The 24,561-nt window shown below is 39.0% G+C and overlaps 1 protein-coding gene across 1 annotated transcript in view; it reads right to left on the bottom strand.

Moving 5' to 3' along the window:
* JAZF1 (JAZF zinc finger 1) overlaps positions 1-24,561 on the bottom strand; it is a gene marked incomplete at both ends in the record, with an annotated part of 186,964 nt that overhangs the window by 67,716 nt on the left and 94,687 nt on the right. Inside the window, one exon of the mRNA XM_084211686.1 lies at positions 15,534-15,606. Coding sequence (XP_084067812.1) covers positions 15,534-15,606 — 73 coding nt within the window. The remainder of the gene's footprint in view (positions 1-15,533; positions 15,607-24,561) is intronic.

Here is a 24,561-nt window from a genome sequence, read left to right as displayed (position 1 = left end):
ACACCACCACCTGTCTGATATAAAGTACTTTTTATCATAGACATGGAGGGATCTGTCAGCAGCCAGCCAAAGCATCAGACAGATTAGGAAATGACACAGGGGCAGAAAAATGACTTGCCTCAGATTGCAAAGCAGATAATTGATGGGATGGGGAACAGAGCCTGTGCCTTTTGGCTCACAGCTTCATACCTTTACTAATGGCTTTCCCAAAAATCAAATGATGTAAGGAAAGAGTGGTTTGTAACTTGCACTACATTTAACAGAGACAGTATTTGAGGAAAAAATTATATTAGTGCTACTGGGAATATTTATTATTCATTCTATAATTTCCACAGAAAACATTCCCATTTCATCCCCATACAGGATAAGAAGATCTGAAGGTGTATGTTCACACTTAGTCTCAAGGTCATAATGCATGAAAAGAGGTAAAGAATGAATATGGCCTCCTTGTAGACTCCACTCCTACTTTTTTTTCCTACCTGCTGAGATCCTATGCTCCTCTTCATAGCAATGAATCCTTGATATCCTGTCACCACCTTTTAACCTACATGACACCTCTTAAATCACAAAGCTTCTCAACACATTAAATATAAGTCACTAGGTCTGTCACTATTGTTTCAGTGCACTGAGAAATAGAAATGCTCTTAATTTACTCAGAGAAAAATAAAACCACCACAGAAGCATAGTCTGAGCTGCATTGATTTAATCTTCACAGGAAATTGGAGGGTGGGGGGAAAGAAAAAACAGCACAAATATGCAGTCAGGCAGCAGGGGCTGCAAGGTACTGGTGGCCAGTTCTTACAGCTCTGAGCTGCTTTGGCTGAATTGCTCCTCAGGGATTACCTGGTTTTGTTCTCAAAGCTGCATCACAGACATAACAATGAAATGCTACTTTCTGTTGCTCTTATGGAAAAGCCCTGCCAGTATGCTGTATTTCTCTATGTGCAGTTTTTAGGAAAGTAAATGCTAATGTAATTATCTAGCCAAGTCTTCAGCATCTGTCGCTTGAAAACTGGGGTTATAGTTCAGATACTCTGGACTAATTGCTGAAAGTTAGCAGAAAACTTTTGGCTACAAAGGAAATTGGCACACAAATCCAACTTGAAGACCCACTGTTCAGTAACATTTGTCCCCTCAGATATTGTTCTCTCTCATGGCTCCCAAGGATCCCCAGGCACACAGACAACCCCCATGGATCCCATGGATCCCACAGCTCCACAGACTTTGCTTGCCTTGCCTGCAACACACAGGATCATCAGGAAGGCAGGTGCCAAAGAGACATACGAGGAAGATTTAATTTGGGAGGTTTCTTAGATATCTGGCTGGTAGTTCTTATTCCAAGTTCCTTCTAAAACGTTTTTCACCTCACACTACTCTTTACAGCTCCTGCAGATCCAAAGCCAGTATTATAGCAAGGCATTTCATTTCTCATAGATATTTACAGAATTCCCCAAGGACAAACCCGCAGTTCTGCAAAGTACTGTGAGAAATATCAAAGTGCCAAAGACAAGGCCATAGGGAGTTTTCCACTAGATGATATGGACAGAAGACAAATTGCCTATGACCGGCAGAAGTAATGGAAACCTGCTTCCTCCAACCTCTTATGCGCTAAGGCTACTCCAGAGCTGCACTGCCAGACAGCATTTAGCACCTGAGTCCTTCCCTCAGTACCCAGAGCATTAATTTGGGTCTTTCCTGCCCAGCCAAGAACTTATTAAATGAATATTAGATTAATTTATCTAACTTTTAAGACCTCTAAACTATTGCTAAGCTTAGTAAAAAAATGGCCAGCAGGTTCCACAATTCTGACATGTGGAAGTATGGTGGAATTTCAGAAACCAGGCTTCCTCCATATGTCTTGGGAGATTGCTTTTTATTTATCATTAGATTTATTTTTTTTTTTGGCCAAATATATTTCCACATTGCTACTTAATCCAAAGTTCAGCAATTTCAAGCGCTAGCTGATTTATTTCAGCATTGTTGACGGAGAAATAAAAAGGGATCAGTTTGTTAGTGGCATTACCTCTAAAGAATGATACCATTCAAACGTGCATCCATCAAACTTCTCCTGACACAGTGCTCACAAGGGAGAGCTGCAAGCACCATATCAGCAAGTATCTTCTGAAACAAAGCTATTAAGTGACCCTCCAGCAGCCAGATGACTTTATTTACCAGAGACAATTAAAAGCAGAAAGCTTTCCTTTTACATCTACTCACCAGGATGCAGAAATTACCCTTCAATAACCCTTCTGTAACTGTTGTAAGGAGATACTGGCCCCCACCCATCACACTGAAGAACCCTTGAATCCTTGAATTCTCCTTTCTTGATATGTTTCAGTCATCCCATAAGCCAGCCCAGGTTTTTCCTCCCCTCAGATACTTCCATCCCACAATTAAACTTTTTCCCTTGTGTTTCCCTGACTGAAAGACATCCTCCAAGAAACTCCCACCTTTGTACCCACAAGGTGAAGCATCCTCACTTTTGCTAATTGACCGTTCCTTGTCCTCTCTTCCCTGTCAACACAAGACCCACCCTGCATGCACAGTCTGGTCCTTGTCACTTGTACTGCAGCTCAGTAATGACCAGGGGGAGTTTCTCAAGGGTGATGGGAGATCCTGCCTACATCTGCCTTTCTCCTTTGTGCTTTTGGCAGCACAGTCTCTTGCTTTCTGTCTCATTCCTCCTCGATGGCACTGTCCAACCACTTACTACACTTGACTTTTTACATCACTTGACATGGGCCTCAGTTCCCTTTCACTGAAGTTAGAGCAGGCAACAACCAGCTTTTACTGAAGTCACCAGCAGTGTGAAGTTACTGAAGGCCGAAACCATATGAAACCAATACATTTCTTGTGGTTCTTTCAATGCACAGTAAGTGAACACACATTGGCTGCAAATTCAACCCAGACTTAGAAACCTCAGCAAATGTTCCTGTGAACTTGATCCAGCCTTCAGGTTTGTTTCATCCAGTTTCAGGTTTCATCGTGAAAGTTTTGCTCTGCCCTACATGCTGCCCCAATAAACCATGCCTCAAATGAAATAAGGACATCAGCAAAAATGAAGAACTCGTCAGATAGCGATGTTTTTAGTTTTATACCATATGTAAGAACATGCACTGACAAGCAGTATGCATACAATTACTGCTCTTGCAAATCAAAAATTGTTCATGGTAATGGACTTCTACTTGAGTACAATTTCTGCCAAGAAACTGTTTTCAAGAAATGTGGATGGACTACCTCTGTGCCATAGTTTTTCTCTTTCCCCATCACAATAATATACTAAGAAACTAAGCCTTTTCATCACAACCTGTGCACAAAACCTCCAGCATGCTTTTAAGACATTCAGGATGTGAAATAATGAAGTCCAAACTTTACTGAAGCAGTATTTTCTGTCTGCATTTACCATCACTGAGGCAGCAATGGGAAAGAAAAAATAATAATGAGGAAACTGAACATCTTTTATGGATCACATGAATACAAAGCCAAAATACATGTAATTGCCTAGCTCACTGAACATACCACATATTTTCCTATAAAGCTTATACTACTGGCAAGGCTTCCTCACTTCTCAATCATATTAAACCAATAATTAAAATTAAAAAAAAAAAAAAAAAGCCTAGACTTACAATACCTTTAGGAGGGCATGTAGATTGTAATTTTATACTGTATTTCATGTAAGCAGAATTTTTAAAATTTCTTAGTCTGAAATTAAAGCAAAATCCACATTAAGTTTTGGGAAAGATTTAATTCCTGCACAAAAATACTGTTAAAGAAAAAAAATATTCATAATTTTAAATCAGGCAGGAAGACAGTCAACTCTGATCTGTCACAAGCAACTAAGTCACTCCTCATTTATACACATGGCATTTGTAGAAATATTCAATTAGAAACTGTGACAGGTAGCTTCCTATAACAGATTTCAAGTCAAGGTAGTAGTCAAGGGCTCTTACTGGACTGCACCTAAGTCTACAGCAAAACCCCTACTAAGTGAAGGGATGCAGGTTGGTTTCCAGCAGAGAAGTGGTGCTGTCCACAATCCCCAGCCTAGCTGGGCTGAGTTACACTCTTCTAACTGAGCCAGATGGGTGAAATTAAGACTACCAGCAGCATTAAAACATATGATGCAAATGAACAATTAAGTGCACAGGACCTTAGGTGCCAATAAGAACAAATGAGATTGCACTTTGTGGAGTGTGAAAGAAATATTAGAAGTTCTTTACCTATTGATTGTATGCTCCTTTTACTAGCACAAAGGAGAGTACATTCATTTTATATAACTGCGCTACAGGTTTCTACAAATCTTTTTCCAGCTTTCTTCATTAAATGGCAAAAAAAACCAGCAACAACAAAGGACAACCTCTAAGAGCATTATGACTAAGTACTGTGGAAGAAAAATCAGTAGAAAAAAATTAAAAACAAAATAAGGCAATATACTTCACTTAGGAAAATTATTGGGAACAGGAAATCTAAGTACTCCCCTGCATGTTCTTGAAAGCCCCCGCAAAATGTCATTTTTCACTATATTTAGCAGATTATGAGAATTACATTTAGCAAGAGGTATTTTCCTAATTATTTTAAATGGTAACACACTTGGTTTTCTTTTTATTAAAGAGCTGCTACATAGTGCTGGGTGCAAATTCACGGCATTCCTATATCTGTAGAAATAACAGATATAATAGATATCTGTTACTATCTATTGGTAACAGATAGTAGTATTTCCATAGTTGTTCAGCTCCTAAAGATCACATTAAAAGCATAAGCTCAAAGTTATTGGGCTGGAAATATTCAAACCAGGCTTTAATACTCATGCTCTGTGGTTAAAAAGTCAGCACCAGCCCTGGTAATCCTCTGTGTGGAGGACAGGAACTGTTCTGCTACCTCTTGCAAACAGCATTGCCTGACTAACCTGGTTTAAATTGCTTCACAACTTTTCTTAAGTAGTAACCTTTTAGAAATGGCAGGTGAGCAAATGAAATAGGAAACAGTAGAGAGGAAAGTCACACATAAATGCTTCGACCCACCTTGAACAGGAATTTTGGGCTAGGTTTTTTAACACTTTATTAAGCATATTTCACATTGGAAGCTACTGGAGAGAAGGAAACTGCTTTCAACAAATACTCGAGTTTTGTTGAATTCGCTTTACATTGTGTGTAGCAGCAGTGGAAATTACTACCACAAACTGTTGCCACCACCACAGAAGCTATAGGTGAACTGGATGTTAAGAGGAATGGTCCTGCTATCTACACTATAAAAGCAAGTAATAAATCCAGCTTATTCCCAGCTCAAAAGTTCTTGGGAAAGGTTCGTTCAAGGCACATGGTCAATCCCCAGCACTGATGGTGGCAGATATGAAATATTACTTATCTGCAACTTTGGAACAAGTCACCTCTTTTGCACCTCCACCCAGAACCCAGAACCCACAACTACACCCCTCTCTCTTATGGTGTCTTGCTCATACATTACAAAAGCTACTCTAATTAGAAATTACCAGCTATTAAACACTCATGCAAGGCAAACCCACAGCAATTCCTCAATAAATCAAGGACAAATCAGCAGTGTCTAGCCCTGCAGCCCCCATCTACACCTGTAGATGGAATTACTGGTGTAATCATTTCCATCTCTGCCTGTATCCTTATATACCACCTGGGGAAATACTTGCCTGATGTAAAGAAACCAACAAAACTGCACAGACAAACCCCCTAACACTGACAATGAAAGAAAACCTTTCTCAATTCTCTGAAAAATTGAGACAAGAAATCTAGAGTCTGCAAAATTGTACTGCTTCGGGGAAACCAGGACTCAGAAAGTACTAAATCAGCCTGACTAATTGTACTATAACTGAGCCAAATTAATTAAATAAAGTCTCCCTTCAATAGCATTTGTTTGCTGAGCCAAGCAAGCCTTTTGGAGTGTTTCAGGTCACCATAATCCAACATAAGCTACTTAAACAATGTGTAATATTATGTAATATGCACAACTATTGTTTATGTGGATTGAATTAGACTTTAGACTTTCAGAGGTCGAAGACAGGCAACAGTCCACCTCTATTCACAAACATATTCCACAGTACATCAGAAAAAACACATGTATTTGCACCAGTTTCAGGGTTTTACTTCTCCTTCATCATGCAAGTTCTCACTTTACAACCTTGTACATTGTGTTCACTGTTTGAGTTCTGGATAAGATGTTTCAGAAAAATCCAAGGGAAAGATCAGAGCAATCCCTTCTCTGTTTTTACATTCTAAACAAAAATTGAGGAATCCCCATGGTTTTGCCTATTGTCTCTACACTGTTAAAAATTATTTTCTGATTACATGATACCATACTATCTTGGCAAAATTAGGTAGATTAAACAAAAAATCACAGATGATGTGCCAGGGCTCCTCCTTCTCAGCACTTTACAAGTTTAGGAGAGCAGCCCCAGAGGAAAATCAAAAGCCAAAGGAACCTTTTCTTCTTTCCTCTGTTTTCACCATATTAAAAGTTCCTTTACTATGTAATACCTGCTCACAATCAGGGCAGTCCAGCTTCACTAATTCCTTATTGTAACATATATCCTCACTGCTCTCTTTCATGCTTGTATCCACCAGCTGCTTTCAGATGGTTTCAGTTTTGACCTTCATTCTGTTCTAGCACGAAGCCTGGTCACGATTCCAGGGCACAACACAGGTTCCTTTCAGCTCTCTACTGAAGACTGTGCTTAAAGACTGCTATAACCTGTGCTATTCCAGTCAGAGCCTTGGGAGAACCATCTTTCAAAAGCATTTTACCGATGGACTCCAAAATTCCCTTGCTGGCCTGCTAAATGCACCCTTGGCCTCAATAAGAGGAGAAACCAACTCTGTTGAGCTCTCCACCTGGTCTCCATTTCTGGGGACACTGGAGCACTGTGGAGGAAGTGGTGGGATAAGGAATGTATCTTTGCGGGATATAAAATTTTCTCTCTGGCTCAGAATCAAATTGAGAGGTCAACCCAACCGCAAACGTATTTAATAAAAATTAAGGCTGAGAGTAACACTTTGGAGTAGGTTTCACGTAGCGGAAGATGACATCAATGTTCTTTCCTCACGAGCCAAGTTCTCTAAGCACTAAGAATATTCTCTCATCTGCACTTAATCTCTAGTCTAGGCTACAGGCTGTCCTAAAGCATGACTTGGACAGCCTCGGCATGCAACCTCCAAATTGTGGCCCTACTTTTATTGTCTGTGACAATACATCAACTTTGTGCTGCAGCTCTGTTTGCTACGTGGCCTTTATGTTTCTAGGGCCCATCCCTCACTGAACACTAGCAAGACTTTGCAAATGACATTCAAGAGCCCAAGGATGTGTCACATGCAAAAATGAGAATGAAGAAGAGAGGAAAGCATCAAGCGTCTTTATACACCTTAGGAATTATGGATATAGTTTGTTTCATTTTAATAAATTAATGGGATATTCACGACTGGAACGAATCCAAGAATACAGAGTGTGCTCACATAACTAAAAACTAACATAGGAATAAAAAGTAATTCAATAATTTGCATTTTGAAGTATTAAATTTATTTGAAAATCTAATTTTAAGTCTTTCTGTAGATTAATCCTATGTGTGCTTTTTTGCAACGAATCAAAGTAGGCAGTTTTACAATGAAATATTGTTACTTTTTAAAAAATCAGTGAAATTAGACAAAGAAGCACAATTACTTTTGTACACAAGGTCAGTGATAAGTAAATTTTAGGTTCATAAAAGATCAGGCCACAGTCAATGAAAATTACCAGCAGCTGGTCTGGGCTGCCTTGGGATTCCAAGGACAGCAAGTTTACCAATCTGCAAGTCATCACATGTAGCTAAGATTGTCATGACAAGCTTTTAGCAAAACACTGGACAGCATGAACCTTTCCTAAGGAGTTATTTGTTCAGTCTGTAATTTTCTCCTGTGCATGTAATGTTTTGTTGCTGGTGATTTAAAGAAAATAAATGTACCAGGATAGGAGGTAACTAGCTGTATATGTCAGCCATTTCTCTAAATGGTTGAGACAGGAAGACCAGCCACTCCTTTCAGCCATTTTAACTCAGATTGTACTTGAAAAGAAAACTAATCACAACTGTAAAATTTTTGCTCATCCTTCACTTGTAAATCAAAGCATAATAGTTTCACCCAAGTTCTTATTTCTGCAGAGGATTTGAAACTGGGCACACTAATGTGTTTACCAAATAGCTCTGCAAACATGTTAGGTAACTGCAATATAACGAATGAACATATGTTATTGCCAGAGTCTAGTCAGAATTAGGATCTTATTGTGGTCTGACAAAGAGAAATAGATACTGAGAGCCTTATTGGCCCACATGGCTGACAGCAAAAAAACCTCAGTAAGGTTTTTTTGTGCAGCCAACACACAGTCATTCTGAGAACATTACTGCTGCTTAAGATCAAATTTAAACATCCCAGAAATGAAATGCCCTCCTTTTTAAAGCAAGAGACAAAGTATTTCTCCTTCTCCTTCGCTAAATGCAGTGACTTGTGCAAGAGACCTATGCAGAAAGCTGGGAATTGAAACAGAACTGGCCAAGACAAAAAACAGTGCCAGGAAAACAAGATGGTTTTTTCATCAATTTTGGCATGCCACGTTGACAAAGGATGAAGAAATATCAAGAGAGACAAGAATCCTGAAAATCTTGACGACTTATACTGACAGCTCTAGTGCTTGGTAACTGAATTACACAGAGGTGTGCACACATTCACTCGCAAGAAATGACACTGACTTGGCAGTGCTTCTTTCACTTGAGATTCATGGGGTGGAAAAGAAAAGGAAAAATCATGAGTCTTGCACAGAAAAATCACCATAAGAAAGCTAATTCCCTCTCAATTTAAAAAAAAAATCAACCCCCCAACTAAGACAGATTCTTTCAGTGTCCGACGTTTAAATTCACCACGTAATTTTTATTTCAAGGCATGGCATTAGGGCTTTTCCTTAAAGTGCCAATCTACTTTTTGATCTTTACTGCTGACGTGAAATAGAAGAGCCGTACATCATATAAATCTTCAGCTTTGCCTAGCTTGAAACTGGTAAAGAGAGAAAGAGAAAACAAAGCCATCTGCATAAATCCTTCCAAACCAAAAGGCATTCCCCTTACCCGAACTATCATTCATTTCTGCACATCTTGTTTGAATTATCATCTGAAGTTTGTCTTGTTCCATCTCCAGAACAAGTCAAATAGCAGAGCATAAAGATATGGCTACATGAATAAAACCATATGATCTACTTGGTCAATGGTAACTTAAAAATAGGCTTACACAGAAAAATATTATCTGGCAACTGACATGCTACTTTGATCCTTTTCTTTCTGTATCTGAGACATGCATTCAAATCCAGCAGCTACTGGAAGCATTGGCATGCACCTTCAATGTGATGAGAAGCAACAATCCAAGGGAATCACTGCACTGGGATGTTCAATTCTAATGAGGCAGTATCATGTTACAGGAAGGAAAAGTTAAATTTTAAAACAAAGAGGAAGATCTGTGGTACTCGGCACTATAAAATGTAGCAAGTCTCAACAGGTAATACAGCAGTACTCCAGCAGATTCACAGGCTCATATGTTCCCATGCAGAAAAATTCATCTACAATAGAATTCCTGAAATGGAAAAGTCTCCCTTGTCTCTACCCTTCTGTTTCTGTATCATGGCATGAGATTTAAGACAGTGTATGCTATACCAAAAAAAGTTAGGATGGCTCTTAGTTATACCTTCTTTTTAAAAAAACTTGCTTTTTACTCATTCAAAAAAATCAAATTAACAATTTTGAGATCAAAAAAAACAATTTTAAGGGCTTTTATATATTTGTTGGTAGCATGTCTCAATCTGTTATGTACCATCAATGATACAACTTCAAAGTGGAAATATCGTGCCTGAATTAATTAGAAAGACTTGAAGCTTGATCTACTGCTTATCAGGTGAATGCTGTAGGGAATAGTTATTTTAGAGAAAGATGCTCACCATTCCAGAATTGTTTCACTTTCCATATGCCTTCTGCAAAAGTATTTATTATGATGGCAAGAAAGGAAAACAAGCATATTTCTCTCCAGGCTCTTGACTTTCGTTCCAAACTGTGCCCCAGCAGCCATTACAGTGATGGTACACAGGCATCAGAAGGCAAGGAGAAGGAATGCCAGGAAGCTACATCCTACCCCAAAATAATCAATAGTCTTAGGATCAAAACACTCTTAGGGAATCAAAGGAGAGAAAATTGAATTGTCTCCCACAAATTACTCAAGCAGCGCAACGCTTGTGCTCTTAGGAAAAAAAGGAAGCAACAAGATTTTCACTGCTGCTGGGTGAAAATGTTTGAGAAATGTTTGATAGAGCACTTTGATGGCACATCCAGCCATGGGCTATGACCTCCAAGAGGCCACAGTCTTTCATCAGCTTCTTGAGCAACTACTGCTCATAGTTTACCCCAGGAAAATCTCTCAGGGCTGAACAACAGGAAAAGTGCAAGTGCAGTATCACGTGGTTTGGATGCTCTGCTAAGAAATGGATGCCTGAAGATTTTTAGCTTTTTCATGTATTTGTACCTTTATAGACTTTTAATATATAGTTGTATAGTTTCTCAGCCTTTCTCACACTTTAGAACAATAGCTAACCCTTTCTAACACATTCTTGAAATTCTGTTTAGTCTTAGTCTCAAGAAGACATGGACATTTTGTTTTACACCAACACCTGAGAGACATAACAAGATACAGGGCAAGGAACCCCCTGGAACAACTCCAAGGGGGCAGACCCAAGGGTGGGCTGCTGGGGTAACTGGTCCTTTATTGGTTGTACATGCTAGATATATGAATTAATTAACCTTATACAAATAATAGAAATCCTCTGCCACATGTGCACATTCCTGTATTTTGTGCGCCTGAAAGCTTTTATTAAAGAACAGCTATTTATATTACCATTGCAATATTATTTGCAAAAGTTTTTCTTCTGATTCCACGCAACAAAACCCCACAGATGTAGTCAAAGTACTTTGCCTCAAATCCAAAACCATCCTTCTTGTTACTGCATTAGTAATGTAGTACATACTAAACATAACATTACTTAAAATTTTGCCACTTTTCAAAATAACTTTCAAATAATCATTAAATTCTATGGTGTTGGCTGTTTGTTTTACTCCTGGAAAATACAGGTAATAGAAGTAGAAATAGTGAGCTGGACAAGACATAGGGAGAGCTTGCAGTGGCCAGATGCAATTAATTACATGCAATTAATTTCTTTCACAAACGTATATGCTCACAGAAATGATTGATTTTACTTCTCATGGCATTAAAAAAAGGAGGCAAACTAAGAAAACTTTGTCTTGAGAAGTCAATGACAGGTGAAATAAAAGGGAGGTGGGGGAAGATGAGATGTCTGAAGCCTATAGGACTTTACAATGGTAACAGTGAGGCAAAATCTTGCTAGTTAAAAATAAAATCTGGAAGGAGGAGCAAAAATGTTAGATTGGTGCAGAGATGTGCAAGGATAATCTTGGGCTCTTCATCTAAGAATGCCATCCAATTTTGGTCCCAGGTTTAATTTGTGCTCCCAGCTGTGCATGAGAATGAAATTTATAGATATTCAACAGTCTCATTCAACAGACTGCCCAGAGGCAACACTGAAAACATTCTCACCAGTGTGCTCTAACTGCTTGCAGGATTGATGCTTAAAACATTTTATTATATAACCCTTCTTCTATGACCTCAATTATGAACAGAAAAACACTATTAAAAAGAACCTGGGGTTAACATAATTAAAGTATTTTGCTAGATTTTAAAAGACTTTAAGATTACAACAGCCTTTATTTTCAACAAGTCCCTACTACAGCCATTATGCAATTTGAAGTAGAAACAGTATATAATTATAACTGTTTAGTTTCAGTTGTAGGTGCATACTAGTTTTCTTTTTTCCCCATCTGGATGAAACTTTTTAAAACAAAGTAATTACTGTATTTAAGAAAAATGTATTTAATGGATATTGTAATAAATACAGAATTAATTGTCCCACCCTTCGTACCCAAGGTGAAAGGAATTTACTCCAATAATTTATGTTTTTTTCCTATTTCTGATACTTACAATCTAAAAGTTGAAATACCTCCATTAAAACTTAATTGTAAAGAATTTTTCATTCACTAAAGTTGGGAATAAGAGCTTTTTTATTATAGACATTTTTTTAATATTACCTTTTCAGACAAAGGAACTATTTGCACGCCTCTGTTGTCTTCTCACTTGTGCCAGTAATAGCAGGATGCTTGTTTTGCTGTTTTCTAAAAATCTCAAACATTCCCACAACCGCTGCTTCCCTCATTAACAGGTAACCAGCAGTATCCACATGAAAGAAACTTTCAAATATGAGAATACTGAAAAGTCTCTCTCCATTAGAGTGCACCAGTCTAAAAGCCTTGTCTGTATGCTGTAATGCCAGGTAACAGAGCAACCTCGAGAGCCATCCCCTCTAAAGACCCAGATCAGCACACTCAGAGGCTCAAACAATGCTATGCAAATTCCAATAAACTCCAAGCAAAATTCATAGTCATGTTTATTAACTTAAAGCTACAAAACCTGCATTTAAGTAGCAGTATAAGCAATATTAATCACTGTGGCTAACTCCTGCATTTCCATGCAATACAAAATATAAAGGTGTCCTGACCCATCTACAAAGGAAACGCCTCCAGAAAGTACTGGAGGATGTTGGCCCAAGTGCTCATTTGCAACTTCTCCTGACAGACCACAGCCAGTATCCCATTCTTGTAGTAGCACCACTGAACTCCTAGCAGACAAACCTCTCCTGTATTTATAGGATGGAAACAGATTAACTGCATCTGCTTTGGCTGTAGTGTGTCTTTTATTGATTCCAATTCTGACTTCTAAGAAACCAAAGCAGAAGAAAGCAGGGAATAGCCATCAATACTGGGGACTGCACTAAACTTTGTCTGAGAAAGGGATTTGTGGCAATTCAGTCAGTGTCTGATGGAAGTGTTTGATGTAGCAGTAACAAACCATTATGACCCATAATTTATATTTTGTCTACCCATTTTAAAAGGAACGTTATCTGTCTACATGAGGATCACACACTATGGAAGCAGCATCTGTGTGCAGTTACTGAAAGCTGTAATGGCAGTAAATCTCCAGTGGAGAAAGAGTTGGAGCCTTACAGATTTAGACATCCACAATCTGAGGGTTGTTTCAGAACTTCAGAGCTCAAACAGTATTGCCAAAATAATATGCCTGAGAAAATAACCAGGGATAGAAGGGAAATGGAAACAAGAGTATGTTTCAAGTTGTAAACAGAGACTCCAGTACCCTTCCCTCTCTACTATCTGTTTTACTGACACTTTATCCTCCCAGCTATCAAGCCAGACAACCCAGATTTATGTTTTGTTTTAGCCCATAACAGGCACCATACAACAGGGCAATCGGCAGAGCATAAAGCACACCCATTTAATCTTTCTACCACAACATATATTTAGTGTACACCTTATCATGCAATTTTGGCAGTCCCTGAGAATCAGCTGTCCCTATTTTCCCAGGCTCCACGAGACCGTATGGCCCACACAGAACATATTGAATATACAAACTTGCAGAGGAAGATTGTTTTAAGGTCTGTAACTCACAGCAGGAACTGAGCTAAGTTCAGTTCCACTTGGAAGCCATAAAAGCATGGGTTTAAAAAAAGTGCAGCAGTATCTGGTGTTTGATATCTAACAGTATGCAACATGTTTATGACATGTATTAGGCTACAAAATCTGAGTTCATAGCCTGGGACAACAAAGCAGAACTCAGCTCTGGCATATGTAGTGGGAAATAGAAAGGCATGTCTCGTGCTGTAATGGATATTGCTGCTCCCTCAAGAGCTTGAGTTGCATAGAGCAGGTGGTTCAATGAAAGATACTAGCACTTTGGAAAAAATTAAAATACAACTAAAAGAGCAACTAAATAGCAGCTGGTTCAAGCACAAATCAATTCAGATCCAGTTTTACTATACAAAAACACAGTTTGGGGTTCTCCAGAATGACTTTTCAGAAATGACAGGGTAAGAGAGTTTGGACAAAATGTGTGGCAACTAAAACTGTCTCAGTCACACAGAGCTCTGTTTAAAGGGTACCAAAATAATGATATCTAGATGAGTTATCGCTTTCAAACTACTTTAAAATTACTCTGATTCCAAACTGGATGATAAAGTCCCACTGTCTTAAAACAAGTCCCATGGTCAAGTATGTGGTCTTAAAACAGCTTTTCCCTAACCTAAAAAAAACAGAACCCAAAACCTTTCCCCTCTCTCACATTAAGTTAAATAACCACAGAAGCAAAAAGAGAAAACACCCAAGTATATCATGGAAAGAAGGAAACATACCAACATGCACAACAGCATACCAAGCCTACATATTGGAAAAAAAAGTTTTATACATTAAATGAGATCAGCAGAACTAAGTGTTAAGAAGGGTCATGGCTAATTTCAAAATATGCTTTAGGAGTCGGACTGTCTCCAGGAAGAACAAGAGTTACTTGCCAAGTAGGAAATCATGTCAATACTGGCTATTCTTAATCATAGTCTCAAGTAGTGGAGAAAATGTAGTCATTTCACCAAGTGAACACCACTTCTTACTTCCATACTTCTAAGTATTCTTCCCCCACACACCCACTGACACTTTTTTGCTGCAGCAAACATTATAGAAAGTCAAAAGGTGGATTCTGTGTTTTTAAAAGTTTGTTGGTTTTTGCTTTTGTTTCACTTTTTCCCATTTTTAAAATGAAGTAGAATTATAAAGAAAAATTTTGCGTGACCCATGAGAGTTTGAATCTCAGTCTATGAGAGTTGAAACTCAGTCTATGCCAAACTGAATCTTGGGTTAATCTCCCAGGCTTACAGGGTTATGAGCTTGTATCTCATCCTCTAGACAGCAAAAATAAAAAAGCAAACTGCTCTTCTATGCATAAAAAGTAATAATCCATGCTGGAGTACCCTGGAGGTTTCAGTACCACCATCAGTCAATAACTGAAAAGCTGGGGCTCTGTTACTTAGAAAAGTACTTTAAAAATTATTTAATTTCTTGATTGCTTTCAAGTTTTAGGTTATACAGGGCTGGTAAGCAAGATTGTTAAAGATATATATTGTGGTTGAAAAACTTCTGAAGTTCTGTAAAAAAATCCTTTTATATACTGAACTATTATCAGATAGAGTTTTTTTCAATCATAAGTGAAATCCTTCTCTACTCACTTATGTGAAGTATAGTAAAATAGAAAACTAAGCCAAGAAAAATTATCTTGTTTGGCATGAGATTTAGCTAAAACATCAAAAGCTAAAAACCTATTCCTAAGTATTTGAGCAGTACAGCTGGAGGGCTGCATGTGCCCTATGCAAAAATCATTAAAAATTTAGTTAAATTTTAATTCAACTGTTTTTCCAAAACAGATGTTTTGATAGTGTCATATCCCATGGTGCAAAAGAGTGCATCCATAAGCATGGCCTTTTTGTAGAATATATATTGTGCAAACCAAGATCAGTTACACCTGAAAAATATCCACACTTACCTGTTAATGTAACTTAGAGCAACATAGGTTGGCTGCTGAAGTTCTTGTTTTTCTAATACACGTGGGTCTGTATCTGGAATAAAGAAATACAGAATTCAGCTTTGTGCATTTACACTGAAATTAGGGGACTGAATGGCGCAAAGTAACCTAAGTGGACACAAGAGCTACAAAATAGCTCAACCCAGTTTATGCATAGAGTACGCTTAGCACAGCTCCATCACTCCCTCATTCATTCATAAACACAGTATTGCATTACTTTACCCAAGAATTTGAAACATCAACAGTGATGTAATTTCCAACTGTCACACAAGCTTTCACAATCCCCCTCATAAATACTAGTTTTCACTGCTTTCCATTATTTATAGTGTTAAATGGCTCAAGCTTGCTTCTTTTCTAATGTAGCTATTTTAACATTTTAAGATGTTCCAAGAGTGATTAGATCTCTTCTGTTGGGTCTTGAGACTTTTCTTCTGCATCCCTGAGTTTTGTTCTCTCCCTTCTCTACAGCTATTTTCTGAAGCTCTCAATCAGAAAAGTCATACAAAAATGCTCTTGAAGCAAAATGCTTGCCAAGCAGAGCACTGCCCACCAGAAGCCCTGAAGCAAACACATCCAAATTCCCTCAAGTACTTCATTTCTCACTCAAATGAAAAAATATGTTTTCAATCACTGTTTCCATTGTCCTTTGCAGTGAAGTTGTGCTTTTATCTAACAAAGGAGTTTTGGTTTGAATTTTTGGAACCAAAGCCAAGGGAGTATGTTCATAGTTTAGACAGCATTCTTATACCAAAACCCAGGGTTATATTGAAGTTCTGATATAACTTGAAGTGTCAAATACAACTTTGCCCTGCAAAGTTGATAGGCACCTTTAGGAGCTGAGCATAAATAGTCTTCAAAAGTTCCCAATGGAAAGTGTGCATCCTGCCTGTGCAGATTACTATAGTAACATGTTTTACGCATTACTTGAAAAGCAATTTTGTGTGTAACTTCTGTCTTTTTAACTATCAAAAATAAAAACTGGCTTTACCAAATGGCTCCCCACAGCACTGCTGCTCTCCATCTTTTATTTCTCAGAACTATCTACTTTGTGTTTGGTGAGGAGGCACTCTAAGCAAATCCCATACTTTCGACTGTTCTTGCTTCCTCCTAGAGATTTTAAGCATTGTTAATGTTTAAGAACTCATTATCTTGATAAGCACATTAGTTTGACTTATCAGTCGCTTTTGGTGTTTTTTGTGGGGTTTAAAACATGATACAAATATTTTGAAATGTCTTCATTGCTGTGCCTTAATGAAGATTTTTAACTGAACTGAATGGGGATGGTGCTTGAGGGCTGGTACATTTGTCACACCACTGCTGAAGCAGATAATGTCTTTATTCAATTCAAATTATTTAAAATTATTTATTAAAATTATTTATTCCAATAATGTCTTTATCCTATTTATTAGGATCAGTCTGCCTCTCAAAGCTCAGACTGATCCTAATCTTTCTCCTTACACTTGCTCCTGCACAGCTTAGGCTGCAGGATTTGCTAACATGCCTTTATCAATACATCCCTGAAGAGATAAATAACTCGATGAAAGTTTAGTGAAGAGGGATGAAGTACAAGCCCCAGTCCAATCAACAAACCCAAGCCTGTTATTCTTAAGAGGTGGTGCCTGGGGAAATTCTGCAGTAATTGCCAGCACATCACACTCCATATGAAGCTCACCAAACACAGCCAAGCATCAGTGATCTCCCATGGTGTCTAATTCATTTTTCTGAGGAAGTGAGGTCCACACAGCATACACAGAGCTTTTACTTGCCTTTGTTTTAATAAAACCCATCATCATTTAGCAGGCCAAGCATACAACTACTGCCATGGCATGCTCTCTTAGCTTTACACCCCTGTGGCACATGGCCTGCCATGGAACTGTCTCGATGCAGAATGTCTGCAGGGCATTCATCCCAGCCAGAACTAGCTGAGAACTGCTGTGATGCCTAGAGAGGCTACCTGGAACAGAGGCTGAACAGAATTAAAGGAATAAAGTAGGTATTTATTAAAAGGCCTTTAAAGGATGCACCTTGGCCATGGCTCTACCCAAGGTGGTCGACCACTCAGGAGTTTTCACACTTTTATAAGTTTTGGTCCATTTACATATTGGTGTTAATTGTCCAATTACAGCTTCAGGTTGTGAAGTCCCATCTTCCCAGATTGCTCTCCTCAATCTGCTGGTTTTACTTTTTGGGCCTGAAGCTGCAATGGCGTCCTTGGATCTGGGGCTGGAAAAGGTTTGTTTTGTCTAACAATTGTTTTATCTGTAAAGACAACTTGCCAACACTTTATATGAAGTTCAGAGTCACACACTAAGGCAGTACAGAATCTGAAAAATGTGAAAGCTAAAACATAAGGCATCAGCTGCAACCCAGGTTCAGGCATCTGTGTTAAATGACTATGTCTTTGCTAATACAGGTCTTAAATGGGATTAACCTCCACCTATAAACAACAGTTTCTCTGACTGAAGGAGACAAAATTGGGGCTGGTTTACATCAGAGTGCTGCACATTATCTGTGGGAGAGGACAAGGAAAGGCTCTAATGGAGAGTCCACCACCCTTCTACAGCTTGCCAGCGGCTCCCCAGAACACCAGCTGAAGATGAAAATACAAAGACAAAAACCAAAAGCCCCATAACTTTTGTGGGAGTGTGTTATCAAAGCAGAGAGCAATTTGCCTGCTGGCACCTGGAGAAAGCAGACCCCTGTCTCTCAGTGGGTACTGTCACATGGGGAGCACAATGCAGATTCTATTCTATCTATCTGTCCCTCCCCCCTCCATGTATAAGACTTCACACTATTTTAAAGTCAATTATGCTGCATATGCCAATTCCACAGAATAATCCAAGCCATGGTAAAAAAATCTTGTATGAATTTAGCACTTAGAATGCTTGACACATTTTTATTCCTCTTGCAACCAGATGCTGGATTGCCAGTCATGAGAATGCTGCATTCACTTCTGCACTGCAGCAGGAACTACACATAGCACTGCTGGGTATTTCTCTTCCTCAGCTATTATTAAAAAAACCCCACAAAAACATGTTCTGGGGCCACAGTAAGGCCCTCAGAGAAGAGCAGAAGAGAGGAGAAACAGCTGTGCCACAAGTGGCAGCAGCCCTGGGGCCGTGGCACAGTCCTTCCTCAGTGGAGGGACATAAAGGGGCACACTGGCAGCCCCTCTGCATCCACCTAAAACCTGCATGGCTCTGCTATCCAGGCACATGCACATTTGGCCCACCACTGCCAGCTTTTTGCTCACTGTCGAAAAATGCCACCAGTCCACTCCTTTCTGCCTCCATTCCCTCTTCCTCTGCCCAGCCTCAGGCAGTGCCTTCCCTCTCTCCTGCCCCTTTCTAAATCCAATTCTTCCCATATATCCTGTCCTCCACTGCTCTCAACTGCTTCTCTGTCATGTTCACCTCTCAAAATGTCCCAACATAAGAACAAGTTAAAACTTTCATGGAGATGTTGATGACCACTTGCTCACTCTTGTACCACAGGACTGCACATAGATGCAATTCATCCCCTGGACTGCCCTCTTTCCTTCTGCTCCTGCCTGACTCCTCCACTCCCTTTATTGTAATTTACTTCCAATTTAGGCAGTCTCTGCTTACATTCCTGATGTTAGTTAGCACTTTCTTGAGCAGAGTGAGTATGTATTGTTAACAACTACAAAAAGATCACAACCATCTCAAACTTGATAAAAAACCCCAAGTAGTTAGCGCTTTTTTTTCCTTTCTTTTTTAAGGAATAGCAAGTACAGCTACAGTGGGATTAAGCAGCAGTATTCCTTGATGCTGAACCTTCAAGCCTGGACTTCCAGCACTCAGCTTTTCTCATGCCTAAGCACATTCATGCAGACACTAGCAATGTTTTCTGATACCACACATGCTGCCCAAAGCTTTCTTTGAACACGTGCTGCCCCACTGACCAGGATGCTATGCATCAGCCAATGCTCTCACTTAATCTGCCTTGGGAATGAGGAGCAGGGGAGACAAAAATCTGTTGTCAATCTCACAAAAATGGCCCTGTATAACGTTACATGTTTAGTCAATGTTTCTTCAAACTCACATAGACCGGTCAAAGTCAGCCAAATGTAGCCTAAATGGTTTCCAAAGAGACACCTATAATGGTTTAAACACTCACAAATGACAAATTTCTTCTTGAAAATATTCAAGCAATATAACTTAGGGCTGATCTGAGTTCCCTTTCTTGTAAGAAAAACATCCAGCACACACACAAAAACTACTCCAGAACATGAGGGGACTGGTTGATTAACATGACTTTAACTAGCAACCCTCACTTCTTGAGTTACAAGGCCCATCCAAGGCTCACTACTTCACTGGTTTTGCAGTAACACTTTAAATCCGGTAGAACAAGCTGCCAGCTGCTGTACATTAGCTGCCTTCATGACTTGTCTCTTCTTATAAACATTATGTGCCACTGATTTCATTCCACAGTGGGAAGAATTACTTTGTGTAATGCTGTGAGAGTTTTTTCAGCTATGTCCTTCTCATTGAATATGGTGCTAGATTTTTTTTTTAATGAAACATTATTAAAATAAAATTTTTATTTTATACTAACTACTCCAGAATTTCACTCTGCATCCCACACCTCACTATTTAAAAGACTGAAGTGTGGATGCTAACATCCATAAGAGAGGCAGAATTACTCAGTCATCTGCAGGATTGGACCCCTCCAATTTCTCACATCCACAACCTGCTGGACAACTAGACAAGTAGCATGAGTGTATGATTAAGGCTGAGAGAGACCATAAATTGCACTGAGCCATCTTTGAACTGTTCACACAAAGCCAGGCATTTTCTGTGGAGTATGTTCTAACAAAATAAATCACTGACTACTGAAGCATGCTACGATCACTAATCATCTCACTACACAGAAATAACTTGCAGCCTGCAAAAAGCGAAGTATTTTAAAGAGAGAAAATCATAAACAAAGGCATGCACATCCTGTATAAGCACAGTCTTCAATTATATAACTTGGTTCTACGTTAATATTTCTGCACAAAAATACATGCCACATCTTCATTGTACATAATGCAGCAAAAAGCTTTTACCCCTCAAGATACAAGAAAAGTTATCTGGAGCAACTTCACTTTCATAAGAGCCCTGGTTTTAAATCACTGTGAAAGATCACTTTTCACCTTACAAAATGCTAACAAATTCCAGTGGCATTATTTTACAACCACAAGCTTTCTTCTTACAGGGACCAGGAAAGGTCACTACCACTACCAAAGTGGTAAAGATAGTCTTGGAAGAAAAATAATGACCTAAAGGTGGTAAAAATTATACTACTCTTCAACCTTTTGAATATGAACTGGCCAGTTCTGTTTTAACCCCACCCTGGCAGCATTTAAGAAAAGCAGAAGTTGAGGTCAAGACTGACAGAAAATCTCCTTAAAGAAGGAGACATGAATCCCTACTCACTTACAAATGCAGTGGCTGGACTGCCAAAATTTTTTGGTACCTGTAATCCTCCAACAAATTTCACAGACCAACAACCTGAGTAGGTCCTTTATGGCTGATAATTATCCTTCTATCCATCTTTGCCATAGGGGATACTATGCTAAATGAGTGTGGGGGTGATTATTGGGGAACAAATTTCAGCCTAACAAGGTCTCAGTGAGCTGCAGTGAGCCTCTGGTGAGAAGTACAAGACACTTCACTGATGTTGCACATACTACTTTTTGGAGGGAAGGGTTTAGAGATGTCCATATCTTAAAAAGACTTAGGTTTGAAAAATGTGTCTTCTGTAAGTCTAATCAATTTTATACCAAATAGTTACAACAAAAGCCAAAAGGCAAAACTCCCTTTGCCAGCCCAAGGGCCTTATTTCCATTTCAGTTTAATTTCTAAAAGAGTAACAAAATGCCTTTAATGTAATGAAACTAACAGCCCTGCAAAGGATTTTAGAAGGATTTTAAAAGCACATATTTGCAAGGACCAAGGACTTACAAGTCTCTCCCAAGTTACTTGGAGATGTTAATGATAATCTCACCTTTTTGTGCAAGATCACACTGGGGTAAACTGCCAACACAGAGGTTCCCCAGACTCAAACCTGAGTGCCAGAACATCCATACACACGTTCTGCTCGCCCACCAGCAGGTTCACAGAGTGCCTGTCTTGTATTTCACTTGGCCTTGAAACTGGCTGATATAAGTCAGCTCAGCTAGTTAATTAAAACCTACACTTCCCTTGAAACTGGCTCGCTTCACTAATGATGCCAAGGCAAATATTTCTGTTGGCTTCCTCAAAAGTCTGCAATTGTTCCTATGTGGATGTAGCTTAAAAAGCCAGAAATAGATAAATTCAATGTTACTGGAAATTGCTCCCCATCTTAAACCTCCATTACAAGGAAACCATTATGAGTTTCACATTATCAATTCCAAATGCAGCGTTATTCGTGTCTTCTTATAAATAAAAAGAAAAAAAATCACAGAAAAATTAACACAGTCCCTTAATTATATCTTTAACAGTAAAAAAAAAGTCCTCATCTTCAAACAGGAGATTATGCTCTTCACTTCAAAGACAGAACACTGGAAGATAAGTATGATTCTGCAAGAGTTTTAAATCTGGAATTCAAGAACACCTTTACTATTTAAGCACAAGTTTAGGTTCTTTCCAAGATCAACGTGTTAAATGCCACAGAGATGGACTTATCAAAATGTGTGACCGAGATCACGCACCAAACTTTCACATTTCCTCAATGAGCTCTTTAGATGACTTAGCTCTCTAAACAGATGACTAAGAAAGCTACATTTAGGCAAGTACAAACAAGAAAACACTGGACTTATGTCAAGTTTCACAGTTTTGGTGAAGGGTAAAGGCTCCAGAATATGTTTTAGGACAAAATGCTGCCTTGCTTGGTCTATCCCAGAGTTGCAAAAATTTCTCATTTAGCTGCAAACAGTTTATTTCCCCCATCAAATTGTACTTAAGCGCATAAAGCCATAAAAAAAGGGACCCTTACTGACACAGGTTACATAAGTAATACAAGAACGTCATGAAACTGCAGGATTTTTGGCCAGCTGGGGGACAGCTCTGTTGGGCTGCTGCTCAACCCAGGCCTGTGGACTTCCCACACAGCAACTGAGTGATTGCAATTGCTGCATTACAGCAGGAGAATAATGCAGTCCAAAGACAAGGTAAAGCCTCAGAAGTCACAGCCCAAAAGCTGAACTGCTGTGGACTTCTCCTAAAGCCTTCCAGCACAAAAAGGTTCTCATTAATCTTAATAACTGCAAATTACATATTACACATGTAGACAAGTGGTTAGCAAAAGGAAATGTCAAAAAGAAGGTTTATTTAAATGGAGGCTGCCTCAGTAAAAAAGCCCAACAAGTATAAATTGGGAATGCACACACAGGCAGCTGGAAGGCTAAGCAGCAGCTGCTGACTTAACACCCTGGATTAGCACACACTGGCCCCTTCATATTGGTGCACCTCCCAGGGAAGCAAGGCACTCCTTGTGGAGTTCCCAAGGAAAATGGGAATTTGTAAAAAACTGCCTCTTCATTGGAAAGACACCATGATCCCAGGGACAGCACTCCCAGCCTTTTAGCTTCACTGAGTCGGAATGAATGCAGAACCTCTGAGATGCAATCAGAGGAGATCACTGTAAGAGGGAGTAGAAAAAAGGGTCAGAGAAGTTCAAAAGCAGAAAATCATTGAAAACTGAAGCACAAAAACTTCTGAGAACACCACAGCCAACATCATCCATTCACAAACTCAGACTAACACAACTGAAATTCCATTTTGTAACACAACCCCTGTGAGACACAAGAACTCAGGGTTTTGTCATATGAGAAAATGGTATCTTGGTGGGTGATAAAATAACACATGGTACTTCAGATAACCTACCCAGAAACAAGCCTGTGCTTTGATATTACAGCAGAATAGAACCTTTTATATAACACTACTTTGGAGCAATCCTGTTCCATCCTCGCAAGCTGCCACTATTAAATTCAGACTGTGAGCTTTTAAAAATAATGGTCATCCCTTATCTTGTCCAGACAAAAAGGGTTCTGATTACAGCTTCACATGTGTTAATTTAGTGCACAGTTACTAAAAGTATTTTAGCAACACAACTGAGATGATCACTTGACATTTTCCATTTTTAATTTAAAAACCAAACAGCCAAGTAAACAAACAGAAGGACTTGCAAACCTGAAAAACATCTTTCATTGGAAAAAAAAAAAATTGTGATATAACCATATGCAAGAAAAGGTTATTTCAGATATGGACAATAGAAAAGAGAAAAAATGCATGTAGTTCAGTCAAGGATTCTGAATATTTAAAAAATGTTTTAATTTCTGCAATTAAGTTAATTACTGCACAACAGTAAGTGACCACAGTGCTCCTCAGCTGCTGAGAGCAACCTTTGGATCTGTCATGCTGCCTTCAAACAGGCAATTAAGGTGAAAAATGAGAGTGTGCATAACTTTCCAGTACCATATATTATATACAAATAACACACAAATAAGAACTGAAGTTCTCAAACCAAACACTTGATCAATTCAGTCATGCTTTTATCTGTCTATTTGAACATGTACTGCTTTGCTACTCTTGAAACCCTTATTCCAGGTAATCTACTGCCTTAAGGAGAGTTTTCCCTTACCAAAAATTAAGAGAACTTACCAATTCTCGGTCCCCCAAATAATCTGCATTAACTGAGGCTGAGTGGTATAAAACATTCCAGCTGTGGGCTTTCCTGGTCCCTTTTAGAGGGGTACTGACTGGAGACGGAGCTCAGACCTCGAGGGCCCTCTCAGACCTCTGAACAGGCTGCAGCTGCCTCTGGCACAAAGAATGGCAACCCAATCAACCCAAATTTAAGTCATCTCCTGCTATCACCTTCTCCTCTGAAAACCCAAACAAATCTCCAGCAGCAACTACAAGACAGAGTGCTGTGCAGGAGGGTATAACCCTAACCCTTTCAGAGGATATTACAGTGCACTGTGATTGAAGACACCCTC

The sequence above is a fragment of the Fringilla coelebs genome, assembly GCF_963513975.1.
Source record: "Fringilla coelebs genome assembly, chromosome: 1".
NCBI lineage: Eukaryota > Metazoa > Chordata > Aves > Passeriformes > Fringillidae > Fringilla > Fringilla coelebs.
Note: the sequence above shows the minus strand (reverse complement) of the source record. Positions and strands in the feature narration are given on the sequence as shown.